This window comes from Xenopus laevis, chromosome 8L (assembly GCF_017654675.1).
Source record: "Xenopus laevis strain J_2021 chromosome 8L, Xenopus_laevis_v10.1, whole genome shotgun sequence".
Taxonomy (NCBI): domain Eukaryota; kingdom Metazoa; phylum Chordata; class Amphibia; order Anura; family Pipidae; genus Xenopus; species Xenopus laevis.
The window spans coordinates 40,456,909-40,477,175 of NC_054385.1; the positions used below are offsets into that span (position 1 = coordinate 40,456,909).

The following is a 20,267-nucleotide window of genomic DNA, read 5'->3' on the forward strand; positions in this document are numbered from 1 at the left end:
CATCACTTTAAGGACAGCGGAAGATTAGTTAGCTGTGTTAGCTGTTATAGGAAAGTGTCAGTATCACTTTATATAAGATAATCCAGCCAAGGTATGAAAGGGTAAATATTAATTTTAGGGACTATAATATTGTCCCATTCCATAAAGGGAAGAACATAGAGTATAGAATGATTCAAACCTTTAATCTATCAAATTACAAAAACATATGTAGCAGCTTTCAAACAACAAACCCTATATGCCTAGTACAGATAACCTGCTCCAGGGATAAGACACTCTTAATAGTATCAAGTTCTTAGAAGAAGGAAACAAAACGTACAGATCTAGGTCATTTTAGAAAAACAGGGTACCGAGCAGTACCTATCAAATGAACAACAAGCAAAAAGAATGCGGCTTATATAATGAGAAGTAGAATGAACACCTTTGTTTAATGAAGTCTGTGGAAGCAAATATGATAAAAAAGAGAAAGTGTTCATGGTTAAAGTACAAAGGCCTGTCTGTTTTAAATACGTTCCTCGCGCCTCTTTAGCAGAACTAAAATGAAAGTTCCCTCTCACCCACTATTTTATACAGTTCCAACAAATGTATTAGCATGTTGAGTGGCCAAAATTTTAACTGAAATGTCTTTTAACTGACCACTTATCCATATTAGAAATTTAGATGATAAGGCAAGAAGAACTGAAAGAAACACAAGTAACTAAAGTTAGTTAGTGTAAGTATTGGCACACATATATGGGATCTGTTCAGGAAATCTGTTATCCTGAAAGTTTCAAATTACTGGAAGGCCATCTCCCATAAAGCCAAATTTAATCAAATAATTCATAGCTTTAAAAAGTATTCCCTTTTTCTTTGTAATAATAAAACAGCACAGGCATGGGATCTGTTATCCAGAATGTTCAGGACCTGGGGGATTTCTAGATAAGGGATTTTGTCATTTGGATCTCCACACCTTAAATCTTTTAAAAAATAATTTAAACATTAAATAAACCCAATAGGCTTGTTTTGCCTTGAGTAAGGATTAATTATATCTTAGTTTAGATCAAGTACAAGCTACTGTTTTAGTAGTACAGAGAAAAAGGAAATTATTTTTACAAAATTTGAAGTTGTTTGATCATAATGGAGTATATGGGAGATGGCAATCCCGTAATTCGGAGCTTTCTGCATAACAGTGGTAGGCGCGAATTCGCTACAAATTTGCGTTAAAAGACCGCAAAAATTCACTGGCGAAAATTCCCCCGGCGCCAAAAATAAAAATGGACGCTGGCGTCAAAAATGGACGGCGCCATCAAGAACGAAATGCCCGTGCCGTTTGTGAATTTTTTGCTGTTTCGCAAATTTCACGGATAACCCATCCCAAACCTTTACCTTATAATTGGACCAAACTAAAATATGCTGACTCCTTACTGGAGCCAAAACAATCCAATTGGGTTTGATTAATGTTGTAAATATTTTTTAGTAGACATAGGGGATGTTGATACAAATTAAGGAAATATCCCTTATCTGGAAAACCCCAGGTCATAAAATATTCTGGATAACAGGTCCCATACCTGTATACAGTTATATATCTGAGAGTATAGATGGGTGTGTATAAATATGTGTATATATCTATGCTGGAGTTTATTAGGGGGGGGGGGGGTAAAATGTGATAAAATTTGCTCTGTATTCAACCCAACTAAAAAAAAGAGATTGCAAAGTGTTGTCAATTCTATAAATGTATTAGAAAAAGGTATGCAGGAAATCTGAGGATGGGACTGGATGAGTGGAAAAAAAAGAGATCTGTTTAAATCCATAAGAATAGAGGTAAAACAGCAAAATACCATAATATGGAGAAAATAGAGAAACATATTGATAGAGGATGGAAAAAATGTTTCCAATAACCACGACTGTCAATTTAAATGTCTGGAAATATTTTTCAGACAACTACAGCAAATGGATTTTTCTGATGGATTTTTGTTCCATGCTGCTGCCAAAGGATTAGATGAGATGTATTTGTATTAAAAGCACAGAAAATTTACATTCTGCTTTTCCTTTGCTTAAAGTCTGGGCAATCTACTTCTGCTAAGTCTAAATCTTCTTTCCCATTAAAATGCTCATCATAAATGCCCTAAATCTGCTTAGAAGTATTAGGTAGATTTCCAAAGTGCGGCACAAAACAGATTATTTCTACAAACAAGTGCCAACAACATGGTCGTGTGCTTAAATGAGGCAGGACACTAAAAAAAACAAAAGATTTCTTAATTGTCTGACTATAAACCAGAGGCTGAAACGTTCATGCTCATATAATGCTCTCCCGTCTAATTGTATTTATTTTTTCCCTAAATATACATAATTACAATTTTGTCTATAGATTTGATTTAACTACTATAGTTTATTCTATAGAAACAGTAAAAGAAGGGATGCTATGAACACCAGCATGGGTGATTTTTAAAGGGATTCTTTATAAACTTTGTACCTGGTATTATATTAACACATATTCATTTTCACAAAAGACTGAAAATATGTAAACTGCTGACTTAAATTAACAGTTCAGTATAAAAATAAAAACTGGGTAAATAAATTGGCTGTGCAAAGTAAAAAATGATTCTAATATAGTTAGTTAGCCAAAAAGATAATGTATAAAGGCTGGAGTGACTGGATGTCTAATATAATAGCCAGAACACTACTTCCTGCTTTTCAACTCTCTTGGTTTCCACTGATTGGTTACCAGGCAGTAACCAATCAGTGACTTGAGGGGGGAGGGGGCAACATGGGTCATAGCTGTTTCCTTTTTAATCTAACCAGCATGATCAATTCCAGTTATGTCCCATGTGGCTAACTAAGAGACTAGACATCTGCTCACTCCAGTCTTTATAGATCACATTTTTGGATAACTAACTATATTAGAAACATTTTTATTTGGCACAGACTATCCATTTATCCAGTTTTTAGTTTTACACTGAACTGTTCCTTTAACAATAATGGGGTTATTTCATCAAAGGCTACATTTGCCCAGGTACACTAACCTACATTATAGCAACCAGCAGGTAGCATTTATTTTACTGGTTGCAATGGTTTACTGCAACTAGACAAACTTGTGCCTTTTATTACATATGGGGTAAGACCCCAGGTGCAGCACCAGGCTCCAAACTTGAGCAATATATCACCAATTAACCTTTCAAACTTATATGCAGGAACCTGTGTACCACTGTGAATTGCTGCTCTTATTATCCTTTTATTTATATCTGTAATCTACCCACCCTCTTTGAAAGTTTTTTTGGGGCAGAGACCTCTTTCTTCTTGTGCTGCATGTGAGAAAAACATGTTAAAATCTGTTGAACATTTGCATGTTGAACGTAGTAATATAAATATGCTTTTATATAAATTAAGCCCAGACAGTGTCGGACTGGCCCACCGGGATACCAGGAAAACTCCCGGTGGGCCCAGGTGTCAGTGGGCCCTTTTGCTTCTACCTGCTGTATTTGGCCAATTTTATAGTCATTCCTTATTCCTTTATCGGAAAAATGCTTAATAATGGAATAATAGACTAAGTAAATATAAAAGACTAGAAGAATAACGAGGTTGAGTGAGGAGAGGAAGAATAATAGTTTGGAAAGAGGGCCCTCAGCCTAATGTTTTCTGGTGGGCCCCTGGCATCCCAGTCCTACACTGAGCCCAGACCAAAGAATTTCCATAATCTAATTCTGCCTGGTACCTGTGAATCTAAAAGCAGAAACAGACAATGGCAAGTATACATGAAATAATTATGCACCAGGAGTAGTATGCCACCTTGGGCCTCATCAGTTCATTGAGTTTGTTCTGAACATACTTTTTGCCAATCTATGGTTTGTGAAACAGGGCAAACAGGGAAACTGAAACTACTCCATGTTTTTGTCAGGAGCACCCGATGGCGCTCCTGTCCACTTCGGCGCCGCATCCAAGTTGACGGTGCCCATAGCCACCAAATGGTTGCAGCGCGTGCAGATGCGTGATGTCATTGATGATGATGGCATCTGGCACAAAATTTTTAATTAAAAGATTGATCCGGTTCGCGGGTTCAATGCCCGTCACGCTCATTAGTGTTTCCTGGGTATTCCTAAATTCCTCATATATTGATTCTTGGACTTCTGACCCTGACATCGATGCTTGCTGCCTGACTACTGAACTTCTGCCTGAATCCTGACTACCCTACTTCTTGATCCTTTGGCTACTGCAAATCGGACTTTAACCCTTGTGGTTCCTCCTTGGTCCCTATTTCTCCACTACTGGAGACGCAAGACCCCTGACAGTTTGGTGCTTTCAAAATAAATAATTAGATTGCCAGTAAACCACCCTGCCCTTCACCCTTTGTTTTGTCATCAGGATTCCTTTATGCAGGATAATCCATGCACTGGTAATTTAATTATTTACCCCATAAGGACCAAACATGGAGTAGCTTCAGTCTACTTGTTTGCGCTGTTAAGCTCAATAAATAAAATCTTTGATTTTTTTGTTGATTAAGGCACAGCACAAGCCCTATTCAGTGAACTCATGTTGTGCAAGGATATAGTGCCCCCTTCAAAGAAGAGTGCTTGACATACAGGAGCTGAGTGACTGTAGAGGGCACCAACTACTGATCTCCAGTTATTCCTGTGCTGTGTTGGTTCATTTTTATTTCTCTGATAAATGCTTTTTCCAGGAAAATAGTGTACAAAGCATATGGACCATTTTGGATGGTGCATACTTATTTTAGGTGTCTGGCTCACTTTAATAGATCTATTACTTTTTACATGAATTTAATTCCGCTTGTATTTAATTAACCGGAATCTTTAACTGGACCTCCTGCCAGTGATTGGCATCTAACGTGTGACAAGCAACTATTTAGATTTTTTCCTAATGAGCTGGCACCACCAAACCGATGCAGGTGAAGCAATTACCTTGCAGACAACCAGTTGTGGAATCTGTTTTACAGACGACTTACATCGAAATCCTCTGTAAAGCAAGATAGCTGTAGAAATGGGACCACCGCTGATAAAATGAAAAAGAGATGGAGGAAAACTTATTTTCATGGGAAATTGATTTCCTTTACTAAATAAAACACAAATGGCTTCTTAAACAGTGTGCAAAATAAACCAGGATATGTTAATGGATTTACAGACACCATCTGTAAAAAAGGGAATTTTTGTTTTGCCTGCCTTTTAAAAGAGAACAAATTCATACCTGGTCTCCAGCGGAATGTTGCTGTTCAGTACCCAACTGTTATGCAGGTGCACAGAATCTTGAGTAACACCAGGAGGGTTTGAAGCAGCTGGACTTGGCTGGCTGCAGGATGTCATAGAGCTCCTCTGGAGAGTATCCAGTGTCTGAGATGTCTGCCGGCTACAGGTGCATGCATGCGGTGGAGGAGGTGGAGGTGGAAGGGGTCTGAAAGTAAACTGGTTTCTTGGACTTGCTGGGATCACTAAGAGAAAAGAAAGAAACAATTGTAAAAACTAGATACAGATACAGTAGAAGTATAATCTGACAGTATTCATATAAAATAATGGAGACTTTCTGTCCCATTGATACATTTCTCTACAGCAGCTATTTATATATAATAATAATTATTATTATATGTTTCGCACGCTTAGATCGTAATGTTCCTATCACAGACACACATATGCCAGTATAGGCAATGTAAGCAATTCAACCAGTCATATGTAATAAAAGGCACTAAGTTTGCCCAGGAGCAGTAACCCTTAAAAAATCCCTTAAACCCCTAAAAATGTTTGCTTTTAAACATGTGAACAATAAATGGTACCTGCTGATTGATTTCTATGGGTTACACTGCTCCTGGGCAAACGTTGTGTCTTTTATTAACAAAACCCCTATAATATTTTCAATGTTCTGTGTTTTTGAATCATGGGAAGAAAATTTCTATTTGTTTTCTTATCTACCTCCACCCCTTCCAAACATTCCCTCGTTGTAATTTGTCAGTTGTAATTACTCCATAAACATGATAATGACAAAGTAAGGGGTTAAATTGACAACATTTGTTTAAAATTTCTGGAAGATGTATAACACGTATATATTGCAATCAAAATGCATTGACAAATTTTAAAGAATACTAATTGCAGAAAAAAATGCAATTTTTACCAGATTAATATGGAACTCTTACTGCCCATAGGCCGCAATAAGATCAGTGCCAAAGATTGATTTTCTAATGAGATTCATATTCATAATGGAAGCATGACAAAATGCGTGACAAAAAATGGGTTATTGGTGGTACCCACACAAACAAATTCAGAACAATATTATAGTAATTACAGGAGGTATAAAGTTAGTTCTGATTCTTGGATTGCAAAATTAGTTCCCATACTTATATGGGTCTTATACAAAGAATTTACAAAATCTTGCCTAAATAGCAGACTTTAGATATAGGGTAGACACAGAATAGAGTATCCTGCGCTAAATGTACTAGGCCTGTTGTAGAACAGATAAACTGTACCTCTGAAACCATATGCTCTGGATACAGGCTTTTTATTGCTGTTCACAGTTGGAGAGGTTATGTTTGTCTGTTCATAGAATATATCCAGATATGGGTTGTGGCCATTAAAGAACTTGCACTGAATTGAGACACAGCTCCACGAACAGGTAAACTAATTTTTGAGATGAGTCCCTTGATATACATCAATTACTATTTCTAATTTTCATATAGCCTGTTTTTTTCCTCTTTATCATTGGCACTTAATTGGTATGGTTATTTACAATATGCCAAATGGATCCCAACCAAACATTCTAATTTAGGAAACAAATGTTATGTAGCAGAGATGTTTACATTTCCAGGAGATTCCAGTCTTTGCTACTTCACCCAAATGAAGCCTATGTTGAATGTTGGCAATAGATACTGTATGCTTACAATTACAAAAACACATGTACACCAATATGCTAAGAATACCAAGAACATCTCTTCTAAGATTTGTTATTACTTTCTGAAGCTGGGCCTTTCCAGAAGAAATACTTTAACAGTAACATTCATGAAATATAGTATATGGGGAATCTAATGATACCCATGAAATAAGACAATTTCATTTTTTTACCTGAATATGTACAGTATATCAGAGCAGCAAAGTTAACATTAATGAATCAATCCGGAATCGTTTTAATAAAAAATAAATGTATTTCCTACCATTCCTTGCCTATATGCCCTGTAGCCCACGCGTTATTTCCATGGAAAAATTCAAAAACAGCTATTTAATTAAAAGAGGCAAGGTAAATGAAATGCTTTATATAACTCGCTCTGAATTTTAATTGAAACTATTTCTAACAAAATTATTTGACGGAGAGCGGCATCTTCTAGCGACTCGTGGCAGTGAAATTACAGCTGCAGATAACTGAACTCTTTGCACAAGGCTGATTTAGAAAAGAAATAACATAATAAATTTATGGTGTTGCTTTTTAATGCATTAAACCTAGGAAGTATTTGACCTGAAAAGCATTTAGAAGACTATTTAAAGGTGATTTTTTTTTTATTATGTACAAAATTACTAGTATTTTTTGGTAGCAGTTGAAAAGCGTTCTACTCTTTCATCGCATGTCTTCTTCTTCATAGAACTTTTAGTGTAATAAATGCTAAACTACACACTACAATTCCCAAATGACTTACATTTTTAAGATCAACCAATATACTATTTATTCCCGAGCTGGTTAAAAGCACAATCACGCCATGTGGAAGATTAGCCTACAATAAAAATCACAGCAAAATCTTTCCTGACAACATGGCCTACTTTACTTTAGAAATCTCTTGCTATTTCCCCATAGGAGACATCCTCCTGGCAAGCCTATAATAACCATAAAAAACCCACTTCGTTCGATAGACTGACAGAATTTAACAAAATTAAAACGTCTATGTTTTAATGCTGTAATACTAAGTTGATAAGAGTCCACAAAAAGACATCAACTTGTTAATACACATAAAAACATGTGAATATTTAATAAATCATATTATAAGTAATGGTGAGTGAATTTTTTCGCCAGGCATGGATTTGCAGCAAAATTCAGCATTTCGACAAAATTCGCCATGAAAAATTTGCTGCAGCAAATAAGTTGCTCAGACATAAAAGTCACAAAGAAAAAAAAATGCCCATTGATTTTAATGCATTTGTACAACATCAACATCCTGTAAATTATATCCTTATAATACACAAAACCAATCAATTTCTTGTAAATTATATCCTTATAAATGGTGAGTTCTGATGTCATCAGTTATTAACAGTGAGTTCTGATGTCATTTCTGTCACATGACTCACTGAAACTTGAGTATTATAATAAATAAAGTACCCCCAGTTGTAAAATATGAGGATATTAGAAATAACCTCGGAGTTCCTCGGTAACTTATAATATCCTTATATTTTACAAGAGGGGGTACTTTATTCACTATATAAACAGTGCTTAGTGATGACTACCCTCAAGGGTTTAAATGCCGGCGAATTCCCTACCACTTCAGTTGAACTGAAGAAGCCACTCGGATGAGAGGTGAAATTTTTCAAGAAAAACTCTTAGAGGCACTTTTATCAAGGGTCGAATTTCGAATTCCTTGAGTTTAAACTCCCATAAACTCCCATGAAGTCATAAATTTATTATTAAAATCAAATTTTTCCAACTTGGACTAATTTAAATGACCCGGAAAATAGAAACAAATTCGAATCCAATTTGATCAAACTCGTTTAGAGTTTTTTCTCCTAAAAAAAACTTGAATGTCGGGAAGACTGCAAACATCTACAAATTGATCCCTGGACCTCTCACATGACTTAAACAGCAATTCGGCAGGTTTTAGGTGGCGAATAGTTTAATTCAAATTCTTAAAGTATGATGAATCTCGAAAATCTAATTACATTTTTTTTAAAAAAAAATTGAATCGGATTTGAATAACTCCCTGGTTGACTTTGACAGTTTTGACCATAAAACAATTTTGAAAAATTGAATTCTAATTTACAATTCGACCCTTGATAAATCTGCCCCTTAATGTCCTTTTGTTTAGTGATATATTTTTTGTCACATTAAACTTGTGCATTATAATAAATAATGTACCGCCTGTTGTACAATATGATGATATTAGAAGTTACTTTGAAGTTCCATGACCTTTATATGGACAAGGAACTTCTGAGTGACTTGTAATATCCTTATATTTTACAATAGGTGGAAAATTGTTCCCTGTACATTTCACAAATGAATCATGGCTTTTGTTTAAAATATATGTGTTTGAGTGTGGTTCATTAATGAGCGCATGTGCAATGTGCAATTTAAGGTGCATGTTGCCATGTTTTTTTACCCACAATGCACCATTATTTTCTACAATTGCAGTGTAGTCACAGATGTAATGTGGCAGTGTGTCTGAGACTGATGTGTTAAAAAAAGTTCAGTTGCGTGTGTGCTTTAAATTGGGTGCACAGGATTGTTGTGTTCATTTGAGCAGGTCACTGCATGAACCCTGGAACTGCTACAACGTTCAAAATTGATGGTAGTTCCAGGGCTCCCCTGAATCAATAGGGGAACTGCACCAATTGACAAGGAAAGGCAGGATGAAAGTAGTGGCAAAGAGCATGACTATGCAGAAGTGCAACAAGTGGCTTTAAACACACGTACCTTTCAAGGATGGTGTAAATTCATACAACCACTGTGCCTAAAGTTGTATGACATCATCTGCACTTGCAGATTGTAAATGCCACCTACTCAACAAACATTGAAAGTTTTTGAAAGTGTTTTAAGTCACGGAATACAGAACAAACCACATATGCCCAACAAAAAACAGATGTCTATTTTTCTGGCTGTTTTTTTTTTTTGTTTTGTCTGGGGTGGGATTTTGAAAAGCAAACCTATTTTAGGAATCAACTACCACCTTTTATTTCTCTCTGTCATTGTGCGCTAGCAAATTTCTCTGACTAATCCCTGCTAAACATTTCACTCTTGCATCTGCCCCTATTCCTATTCGATCTCTTTTCTTTCTTATAATGCTTTGTAATTGTGCAACAGGATTCTGTAAGGGAAGCGCACAAAAGAGAGGCTTAAAACTGCCTGTGCCATTTTGTCTACACAATGTTTCAATAGCTGAATGAGATGAACTGGGTTCAATTCATTATCCTATTTCATAACAAATGGTGTGAAGTGGGCTAAAATCTGAGAGTTACTAGTTGGAGAGGCTTTTCTAAGAGTTGGGATGAACTTAATGAGCGAGAAAGTGACACAGAAAGATAAGAAGACATACACAGAGATAGTTGTAAAGGCGCTGTTATAAAATCGAAATGAAAAACAAAGCACAGAGTTTTGTCTCAGCAGTTCTTTGAGTTATCTGGAACCCTGCACATACAGCAGCTCTATGTGTCCCAGCAGTAAATATTAGATTATTCATTCCATTAAGCAGGAGTTTGCTCTACCTGAAATAACTGTCATTACAATAGAAGGATTTCATTATTGTATACAGTATGTTCCCTGATATAACATTTGCATGGAGAGAAGAAAAAGTTATTCCCAGACTTTCCCAATATGAAACCCTTATGTATTTAATATGGGTAGTCCCATGAAAGAGACCTGGGGGCCGATTTACATAGGGTCGAATATCGAGAGTTAATTAATTAACCCTTGATATTCGACTGATGAATGTAAATCCTTCGACTTCGAATATCGAAGTCGAAGGATTTTCCGCAAATATTTCGATCAAACGATTAAATCCTTCGACCAAAAAATTGTTCGAATTTTTAAGGATTTTAATCCATCGATCGAACAATTTTTTTTCGACCAAAAAGTTGTTAGAAAGCCTTTGGGGACCTTCCCCATAGGCTAACATTGGTGCTCGGTAAGTTTTAGGTGGCGAAGAAGGGGATCGAAGTTTTTTTTAAAGAGACAGTACTTCGACTATCGAATGGTCGAATATTCGAACGATTTTTAGTTCGACTCGTTCCATTCGAAGTCGTAGTCAAAGGTCGAAGTAGCCAATTCGATGGTCGAAGTAGCCAAAAAAAACATTCGAAATTTGAAGTTTTTTTTCTTCTATTCCTTCACTCGAGCTAAGTAAATGGGCCTCCAAGTGATACCTTAACAGGTTATAACGACAAGCTTTATTAGTCAACTCTAACTCATACCATCCTCCCTTTAAGGGTTAGTTCACACGAGGAGGTTCGGGGAGATTTTGTCGCCTGGCGACTCCGTGAGGCAACTTCGAGCGACTATGGAAAACGCATCGCTGCGTGTGCTTTAGCGCATGGCGACTTTTCATTATAGCCTATGGGAAAACACGCTGAGGCAGTTCGGGGAGATTATCGCTCAGAAGACGAAGCGATTAGTTGCCAGGCGACAAAATCTCCCCGACTCTCCTCGCGTGAACTAACCCTAAGAGAACCACTAGCTCAATAATGTTAATTCTGAAAAAATGAAATGAAAACATGCACCAAATAAATGAAAACAAATGCTAAAGTAACGGTTTGTTTGTATTAAGGATAAAAATATTTATAGAGTAAAAATAAAGTATTTACATAGTCAGCACATGATAGAATCATATTAAAGAGAAACTGAAAGTTGGTTTTTAAATCTGCCCAATTAGATTTTAAAATGTCTTTCCTGTTCTTTCCTCTAAATAAGCATAAGTCATATGTAGAGAAAATTCTTCTTCTTTTTTTTTTTAATCTTTATTTTTTTGGCAAATCAGTGATTTATATTAATTAGCTAAAATATTTTTTTCCTTTCAGCTGTCTATTAAACTGTTCCAATGAGTTCAACTAATAAGCAGCACATACTGCATGGCTGTTTCCTCTAGCTAGTTATAGTCACATAGCTTTTTTATCTCTTCCTATCAATTACAGAGGTAATATATAAATCCACAAGTAAAAATATTTTAATGAATGCTTCTGTGATAGCAGAATTCTCGTGCTACTGAAATGATTCATTCTTGTTGCAAGAGCTTTAACCTTCTGTAGGGATTTCCGTGTTTATGTTTTGTGACTGCTGCATTGACTATTAAAAAGCAATTTGGCTGACATTTTGCTCCTTTTGTTGCCAGTTTTAATTGGAATGTTCATCAAGCATCAACTCCCAATCATCTCCAAAAATTACAGGCCAATGCTGGTAATGGTTATTTAATGATTTTACCCTATTGGTAAGCCAGGTTTGTATGTATACATGCATGATTTCTTTCATATCAAGACTGCTAATTAAATAACTGAAGCGTAAACAAAATAAAAACTCAAATTAAAAAAAAGAAGAAGTTGCAGCTTATCAATGTAATTACTAATAATTAAAGGAAACATGGTTTGTGTGATCCATATAATACCTGTCATTTAATTATAATCTGCTAAAATAATAACAGGAGCTTTGGGGTGTTCAGCTTTTTTTGTAGTAAAGCGAAAAGCGAAAAAAAAAGAATATATGTAATGTAAATGCATCAATTATTTTTCCATAGAAACCAAGATTCAGACAGGAAGAATAACATTTACTCAGACATAAATGTCATAGGTTTTGGAAGGCTCTAAATTGGAAATAAAAAAGTGAGGAATTACCTTTTGCTGAGACCCACTACAGCCTGGGCCCCTCAGAAACACCTCTGTTAACTCTTACAGACAAGACCTGATATTGAGAATTCTGAACATTTTCTGTTCACCATGCTAAGCACAATTAAGCATATGTGTATTAAGGATATAAAACGTATTATATTTGTCTGATATCATTAGCCTCAATGGGTAGTTTTCCTCTGGTAACAATAGACTTAGTTGTCCAATATCATTAGCCTCAATGGGTAGTTTTCATCTGGTAACAATAGACAATCATGCAGAAGTCTGATTTTTGTTGGAAATTGGGAATCTATGGGGAGGCAAAGCCACAAAGGCCCGGGCCTGGGATGGCACAAATATAGGGACAGCATGCTGCCCAGCTCCAAGAGTGGCACTCAGAGGTCTAGGTGCACAGATCTCTGTACTTCCTGACTCTGCAGTACAATTGTTTGTGTATGATCCTTGGGAGAGGGGGGCATGGGGATGGTGAAGCACACCTGCCTTAGTGTTCTGTTCCTCTGTGTGTGTGCACAATCCTGGAGGGCACAGCGGAGCGGGCACATTCATGGGCTGTGGGCATGGTGGCTGATGGTGGCTTCTGGGCTCCCTGACGGGAAATCTGGTCTTGTCTATGGGTCAAGGCAAGCGTTTACCCATCTTGCTACAAAAACCACAGCGCCCAAACCGTTTTGTTATTACAAATTTTACAATGAAAGAAGAAAACAGGGTAAGTGTTTAACTCTTTTAGTGCCACTTGCTCTACAATCTGCATTGTCATCATAAACATCAAAGTGAAACTAACTGACACAAAAAGAGTTAAATTACATTTAGCGAAAGAGAGTCGAGAAAGAGAGTAGAGAAAGTCAGTTTTTTCAAAAGTCCAGTACCAAGTTAATGACATCTACTGTAAGATCATATGTTAAATCCTAATCACAGGGTGGAGTGCAGTTGTCTCAAGGTGCACCAGTTTTAGACATTTCAAGCTACACCGTTAGTTAAAGACAGCGGAGCACTTGCTGAGTGTACGGAAGATGAGCTGGCTTCTTAAGAAAAATAACCGCATATATTCATTCAAAGGTGCAGTCTTAAACAGATTTCCAATAGTTCAGAACATAGGCAGTTACTAGAATAATAGTCAGTGGCACATTCCTTATACTGCTACAGGTATAGGATCCGTTATCCAGAAAGCTCTAAATTACCGAAAGTTTGTATCCCATAGACTCCAAATAATTATCCAAATAAAGCACTTTCAAAATGATAATAAAACAGTACCATGTACTTGATCCTAAGTAAGATGTAATTAATTTCCATTGGAAGCAACACTAGCCTATTGGGTTTGCTTAATGTTTACATGATTTTCTAGTAGACTTAAGATATGAAGATCCAAATTATGGAAAGATACATTACCTAGAGAACCCCAGGTCCAAAGCTTTCTGGATACCAGATCCGATACCTGTATCCTGGGTGAGGAGTGTGACAATGACTATTATGTGATTTGCTGCTTTCAACCCTGGCCAGGAATGTGAAATAATGAAGATATTTTGTGTCAGAGACTTGATTTAACTCCAAGCTTATACAGTAGCTTAGCTTGATTTGACTGTAAAGTTAAGTTTTAAAGAATATTCATATTGATTCTTAAATTCTTTATTCTATATATATTTTTATATTCTGATTATCGCTTATAGATGACACATTAATGTCCAGCTTCCAATATGTTCATTCAGTGCATCTACAGACCAGGAGTGGTCATCTTCACAAATGAAATGAACATAAGTGTGTCTTAGTGTGATGTACAGTATACAGTATACCTCATAAAATCATAAGCAAAACTCAATTTTCAGTTCATTATTTGAGTTTAAAAACTGACAAATCCATCATGAAGTAGACCAAAATAAAATATATATTTTTGATGATTCCATGCCTTTGAATCATAATGAGAAGATGATATTCTGTGGCAATGTTTCCTCCATGAATGTCCTTTTTCACTATAGTCAAATAATAATGGGAGTAGGTGGCTAATTTCCACTTCATAGACAGAAATTCACTTTTCATTTTTCAGTTTCTATACATTAAATATTTCAGGTAAAAGTTCTAACCTTCATGAGATATGCCTTTATATCTCAGACAAAAAAAAACTATTATAAGAGAGTAGGTGTGAAAAATAACCAAAGCTTCAATTATTATAGATAGGCTTCCCAAACTTTTCCTTTAAGTAAAGCAGATAAAGTTCTTTTTGGGAAAAAGGCATATTAGTCATATACAGTAGGAGAAGAATGGAATGATAGACCAAAGTACAGTACATAATAATACACAAACAAAAGGGATACATTATTTAATTGTTTTGGTTGTTGTAATATCCTAAGGGTGAAATGTCATTATTAGATTCTGCAATAAAAAAGCATTTTAAATTCCCTTGAATAAGATTTGATAATTGAGGCTAAATGGGTTCTTTCTTTTTGGACTGAATTGGAGAGGAAGAGGCTCAGTCTGTAAGTCTGGTCTGAGCATGGTAAAAGTTGCATCAATTAAAGCCTGCAAAAGTAAGCTGAGAGGTTAGATATTTTTAGGCCTGTGTTTTCGATAATGCAGTAAGTGTATAATGGAATTCTTATTGAGTTTAATGATTATATTTTATAACTGTGCACAGATTTGATCACGTCTTGCTTTATAAATTGAGCTGTGGAGTGTCAAGGCTTCAGCCATCCTTAAATTTTAATTAATACTACAATATCAAGTAAAGGGTAGTTTCATCATTATGTCTACGCCAGCCAATTTGCCTTTGTCAGATGTATGAGTTAATTCTTTGTCTGAGTAAACTGTAGCACTGCACCCTATACAGTGTATACAGTTAAAGTGGTGTGTTTTTGGTTCCCACTTTTGCAAACACTTTTGTGAACATTTATGAAGATATTTTTCTGCACACAAAACATTTACAAGGTACATTGCATTCGATTTTTTTTGCAGTGAAGTGATATGTAGGTTTGAAACAAGATAGAGGTGGGTTTCAGTCATTTTTTTTTTTTTTTCATAATATAATGGATTAATTAAATTATGATGAACTTGTTATAAACACAAATATCAAATTCAGGAAAACAGGTTACTTTATCCCCCCTTAATTTTAATGAAAAAAATGCACAGTAAAAAGGCTTTGCCCTACTACAATATTGTAGATAACTAAATCGCCCTTTTCTTTATTATAAACTGCATTATTTCAAGGATAGTCAATTTATTGAAGGATATTGTAATTGTGGATTCCAGGGCACCTTACATCTATGTACCCACTGCTTCTTCTAAAAGCATAATGAAACAGTGCATTGGCAATGAACCCATCTATCTTTACTTTGCACACTAATAAAGAAAAAAATATTTTTTATTGGAATAGCCATTTTCACAGACCAATGGTCCAAATGCTAATTTAAAGTGATACCTATGAATAAAGGTCCATATTGAAACATCTACAGTATAAGAGTCTACCACCAACATTTTAATTTGTTTAATTCTATTAAATAAAAAATAACAGAATCGTCTGAGTCTTAATGAGATATTTAAAAGATGGATTATCTACAAGAAAGGGAAGAATGCATGAAACTCTACACAGTATGAGTCGTCATGTTGTAAATAAGGAGGATGAGATACTTCTTGACCACAACAAATTGCACAGTAATTTAGACTTAACACATTCAATTCAATGAATACAAAAGCTTGTTACCTTTTCTATATACAGTATATAAAATGTTTTTTTGGTATTTCTGTTAAGAGTTTTAGAAACCCTAGTTAAGCACCGAAATGAATTTGTCTTATGATTTAGTAGTTAACTTTTACCTTACTATAATAAGTCATGCATGTTGCCACCTATCACTCAAAAGGCCTGATCTATAGATTAAATGAAAGACATTTTTAAGATCTTGTCAGATAGTACTGACAGGATTTATTAATTCTGCCCATTGTCAGTGTAGTGATTGGCACTCCTCATCCAGAAACCGGCTAAACAAGGACCCTTATCATTATTGGCCTTCCTTTCGTTCCTTTCCAGAACTGAAAAATGTTGCTTTAGCCCTGTCCCTTGGAGATACTTAAATGTGATGATAGCTCTTAGAAGCATGATAACCTTGCATTCAAGGACGCTTCAGGAATTGCGTTTTATTATCTGAGGGACCGTATTTTTTAGCCCCATGCAGTATTGAAAACTTAGGCCAAGTGTCATGAATCCCATTACTTAAAGAACATCCAAAGATAGAAATATATCAAGCTACTTTATCTGATTTCCAGCAAAGCCTAAAACCTAACACTGAACTTTTACAATTGCTCTAAATTCTGAAGGGAGTATAAATTTCATCTTTAACCACATACTGTAAGCCTACATATCTGAGCTAGTAAATGTCTTTAAAGTGGCATTCATGATATGGCTCTGACTTTGCTCTTTTAAATGATTTGGCTCTATTACATTATTCTTCACCAAACCACAAACACATTTTTAAGCAAAATGTTTTAGAAAGGGTTCTGTTTGTTTGGGACTATTATAGTTTTCATTCCTTAACGTGATATTGATTGTAAAACATCAAAATATAAAAAAATGTATCTGAAAATAAAAAATAAATCCTAGATCAGTTTTAATACCAATAATGGGGCAGGATCTTACATCAGGGGTCACACCCCTTACATACAATAGTCTACCACTATCATTTTGTGTAAATATAGTTTAATGTATCACAAAACACATCTCCATTACTTCTCTGTTCAAAATTACCTAACACTATATTATACCTTACACTGCATTTATTAATGTGTACATTTTCTCTTAACCTTCTAATTTTCATCACACTACCCCAAAGTTCACCTCAATCCATCATATTTTCACAATGCAGCTCATATTTACTAAGACTTGTAAGCATGCTTTTTTGTGAGAGAACGGATCCTAAGTTTCTTTTGGTTTACATTTTCTGTGAAAATGTATCAGTGTATTTTCCCCATACAATTATAGTAGGAAAAATCTCTACAGAATTTTCACCAAGTAGACTTGACTTATCTGGGAAATTAGCCTCTTGGCTTACCGTAGAAATGTTGCCTGGCAAATAGCATGCTTACCATTGCAAAGTTAACTGGCCAAAAAATGCTGTACTCTTTTCACAAGTTGCCTACAGTATGTCACAGTAAATGTTCATTTTTTCTTAAAATACTTAAAATCAAAAAACTTTTTTTAATTATTTTTTTTCATCTACTGTATGTTTTTCCTCATAAAATCCTTGTGTGATAATCCATACACAATAACCAAGGTTGGGTGCATGGCTTAGTGGTAGCGGTCAGATTCCACTAGGGATATGAACAAGGCCAAAAAGACTGAAAAGGCAAATAAAAACCCCTATCAAACAGTATATCACATGTGGCATGAAAAATGTTGTGGTTGAATATGCCTTTAACTATAAAGGGCCATCCAATGAGTCACCAAGGTACAAAGTAACTGGCAGTCGCTTTATGCTGTATAGTTCCAGTGGAAGACAGTAACATTCCCATGCTTTCTGTTGAAGCTAGTGTTCAACAGATACATTGTTAAGGTTGCGACGATAATACAAGCCAAACAGTGGTTTTATGGACCATGTTCAAAAGCCAGCAGGTTCATTATTGAAGGAATTTCATTATTATGAATATACTAGGTCCTGGAATATACTAGGTCTAAAATTAACGTTAGAGGAGGCGATATGAACGAAGCCCTATCAAGGCTAGAAGCCTATTGGATCTTCGAATTAAAAACCCTCAATATGAATGGAGGCCTTAACCAAGATTGGGAACTCACTTGTTATTACTGAAATTGAGGCTTTTTGTTTCCCTGCTCATGTTCTCATCTCTTATCAATCTTTTCATTTTTTCTTTTTTTCTTTTTTATCAATTCATTATTCTTTATTATTTTTTTTTTGTATCAATTTTCTATTAATTTTCATATAATACCTTACTAAATGTTGCACAATATTATTAATATTTTTCTTTGGTAACTTCAAGTATTCACTTGACTATACATTACATTACGATATAAGCATATATGTATATTCCATCTCGTTAGCCATGTGAACATTTAATTTGTAATTTGAAGTTGAAACATTTCATTTTTCATTTTTTACTATCACAATTATATGATATACATGATGTACGAGTTTATGCAATATATTTGAGCGAGACACACTTCCTACTCTTTTAGAGAACCGATCATGGGATTCAACCATGATGGGGTTAATGTTTTTACAAGGGGTGTGGTATCTGTTGTTTTAAATGTTTCTCTTGTCGGTTACAATGCAGCTTTTTGAGGAAGTGGTTTGTCCACGAAACGCGTCAAAGCCATAGAGCCGATGGGCTCTCTATGCTCTCTTGTTATATTTTAATCATTTTTCAATAAAAGGATGTTTTAACCTGCTTGATGCTCCGTGACTACGATATAGGTCCTGGCGGTGTCTGAGGGAAATAAAGAGTCCTAACAGATAACATTAACAACTAACAATAACAAATACCATAATTAAAGTTCACAATAGAAAACAAAGATTGCGCAAGAAAAAATAATAATGACTTTTTATTGTGCTTTTCTCTTGTGGCACTAACGTTCCTGCACAGGTCAAAACTGCCTGCCCGGTTTTTAGAAGTCTGAAAGCTGGGCAGGAATGAAGGGTAATTCAGCCAATAACAGACAGTTGTGTCATAGTCCACCCATAAACATCACCAACACTCCCCTAAATGTCATTGATCATCAGCCTTTCCCCCGGATGTCACTGACTCTGCCCCTCCAATCAGATCTTGAGGGATCCAAAAGTGACAACCCTACATGGGATGCAAAGCACTTAATACATTGCTGAAAGAAGAGTTGCTTAACCATAGAGCTGCCATTAGTCTGCTTATACAAACATTGTGCATGGCAAAGCGTTCCATATAGTAGGGTCTAGACAGAAAGCATGAGATCCAAAGGATTTTAGTGCTACTTTAGGTACCTTGAGTTTGAAGAACAAAGGGGACAGGGAATAGGGTCCTAATTATTTAAAATTTTAGAATCCACCATTTAATGGAAGCCAGTGTAGGAAATGTAGAATTCGTTTTACGTGGCATTGGCAATGCTGATGGGTAGCCGGGTTGCTATATTTTGATACCAACTGTAATCAGTGCAAAAATCCAGCCTTGAGCATGCAAAAACATGGATTCACTTTGGCATATCCTACACTGAAATCAGATGGAAAAATACTGGTCTGGTGGTTGCTGAAACCTGATGTTTGCAGAAAATACTATGCAATAAATGTGTGGAAGGATAAGGAACTGCATTTTTAATTAATCTTCTTAAACACCACTTCTTTCAAGAGCCAGAGGCACACTCAAAGTTTCCCTGAAAATGAAATAATTCAGATCTCTTTTTAAATTTTACAGGTCATTTAATCGTCACTTCATGTATTAATCAAAGGCATCAGCGGTAGCGCTCTGCTAACACTTAAAAACTGCTACTTTCACAGTGCCGTGAAAGGAAAATTGCTAGAAGGTACTCCTCGTGTTTGAGGTGGAAGAAAATAAATATTGATTCGTTTATAGTTAGAACAGAATTGTAGTTAATAAAAATTTCCAGCATAGAAAATCATATCATAAAGCATCCGGAATCATTTTTATCGTATTTTTCTATTTTATTGAACATAATTTATTTAACACAGCTTTTCAGTGCATGAATGACAAAGTCATTTGGAGGGCCCAGGCAGTGCTTTATGTTAAATTGCTAAAAGTATATATAATATATTGTTTTAATCTAATTAACTAGCATTTCAAGTAAGAGATTTATAG

At 35.5% G+C, this 20,267-nt stretch overlaps 1 protein-coding gene across 2 annotated transcripts in view; it reads right to left on the reverse strand.

The window, feature by feature from the left end:
- Positions 1-20,267, reverse strand: part of LOC108698386 (teneurin-1) — a 405,073-nt gene that overhangs the window by 179,951 nt on the left and 204,855 nt on the right. For both annotated transcript variants that reach the window (XM_041572726.1, XM_041572725.1), the window contains one exon: positions 5,173-5,413. In XM_041572726.1, the coding sequence (XP_041428660.1) occupies positions 5,173-5,413 (241 nt within the window). The remainder of the gene's footprint in view (positions 1-5,172; positions 5,414-20,267) is intronic.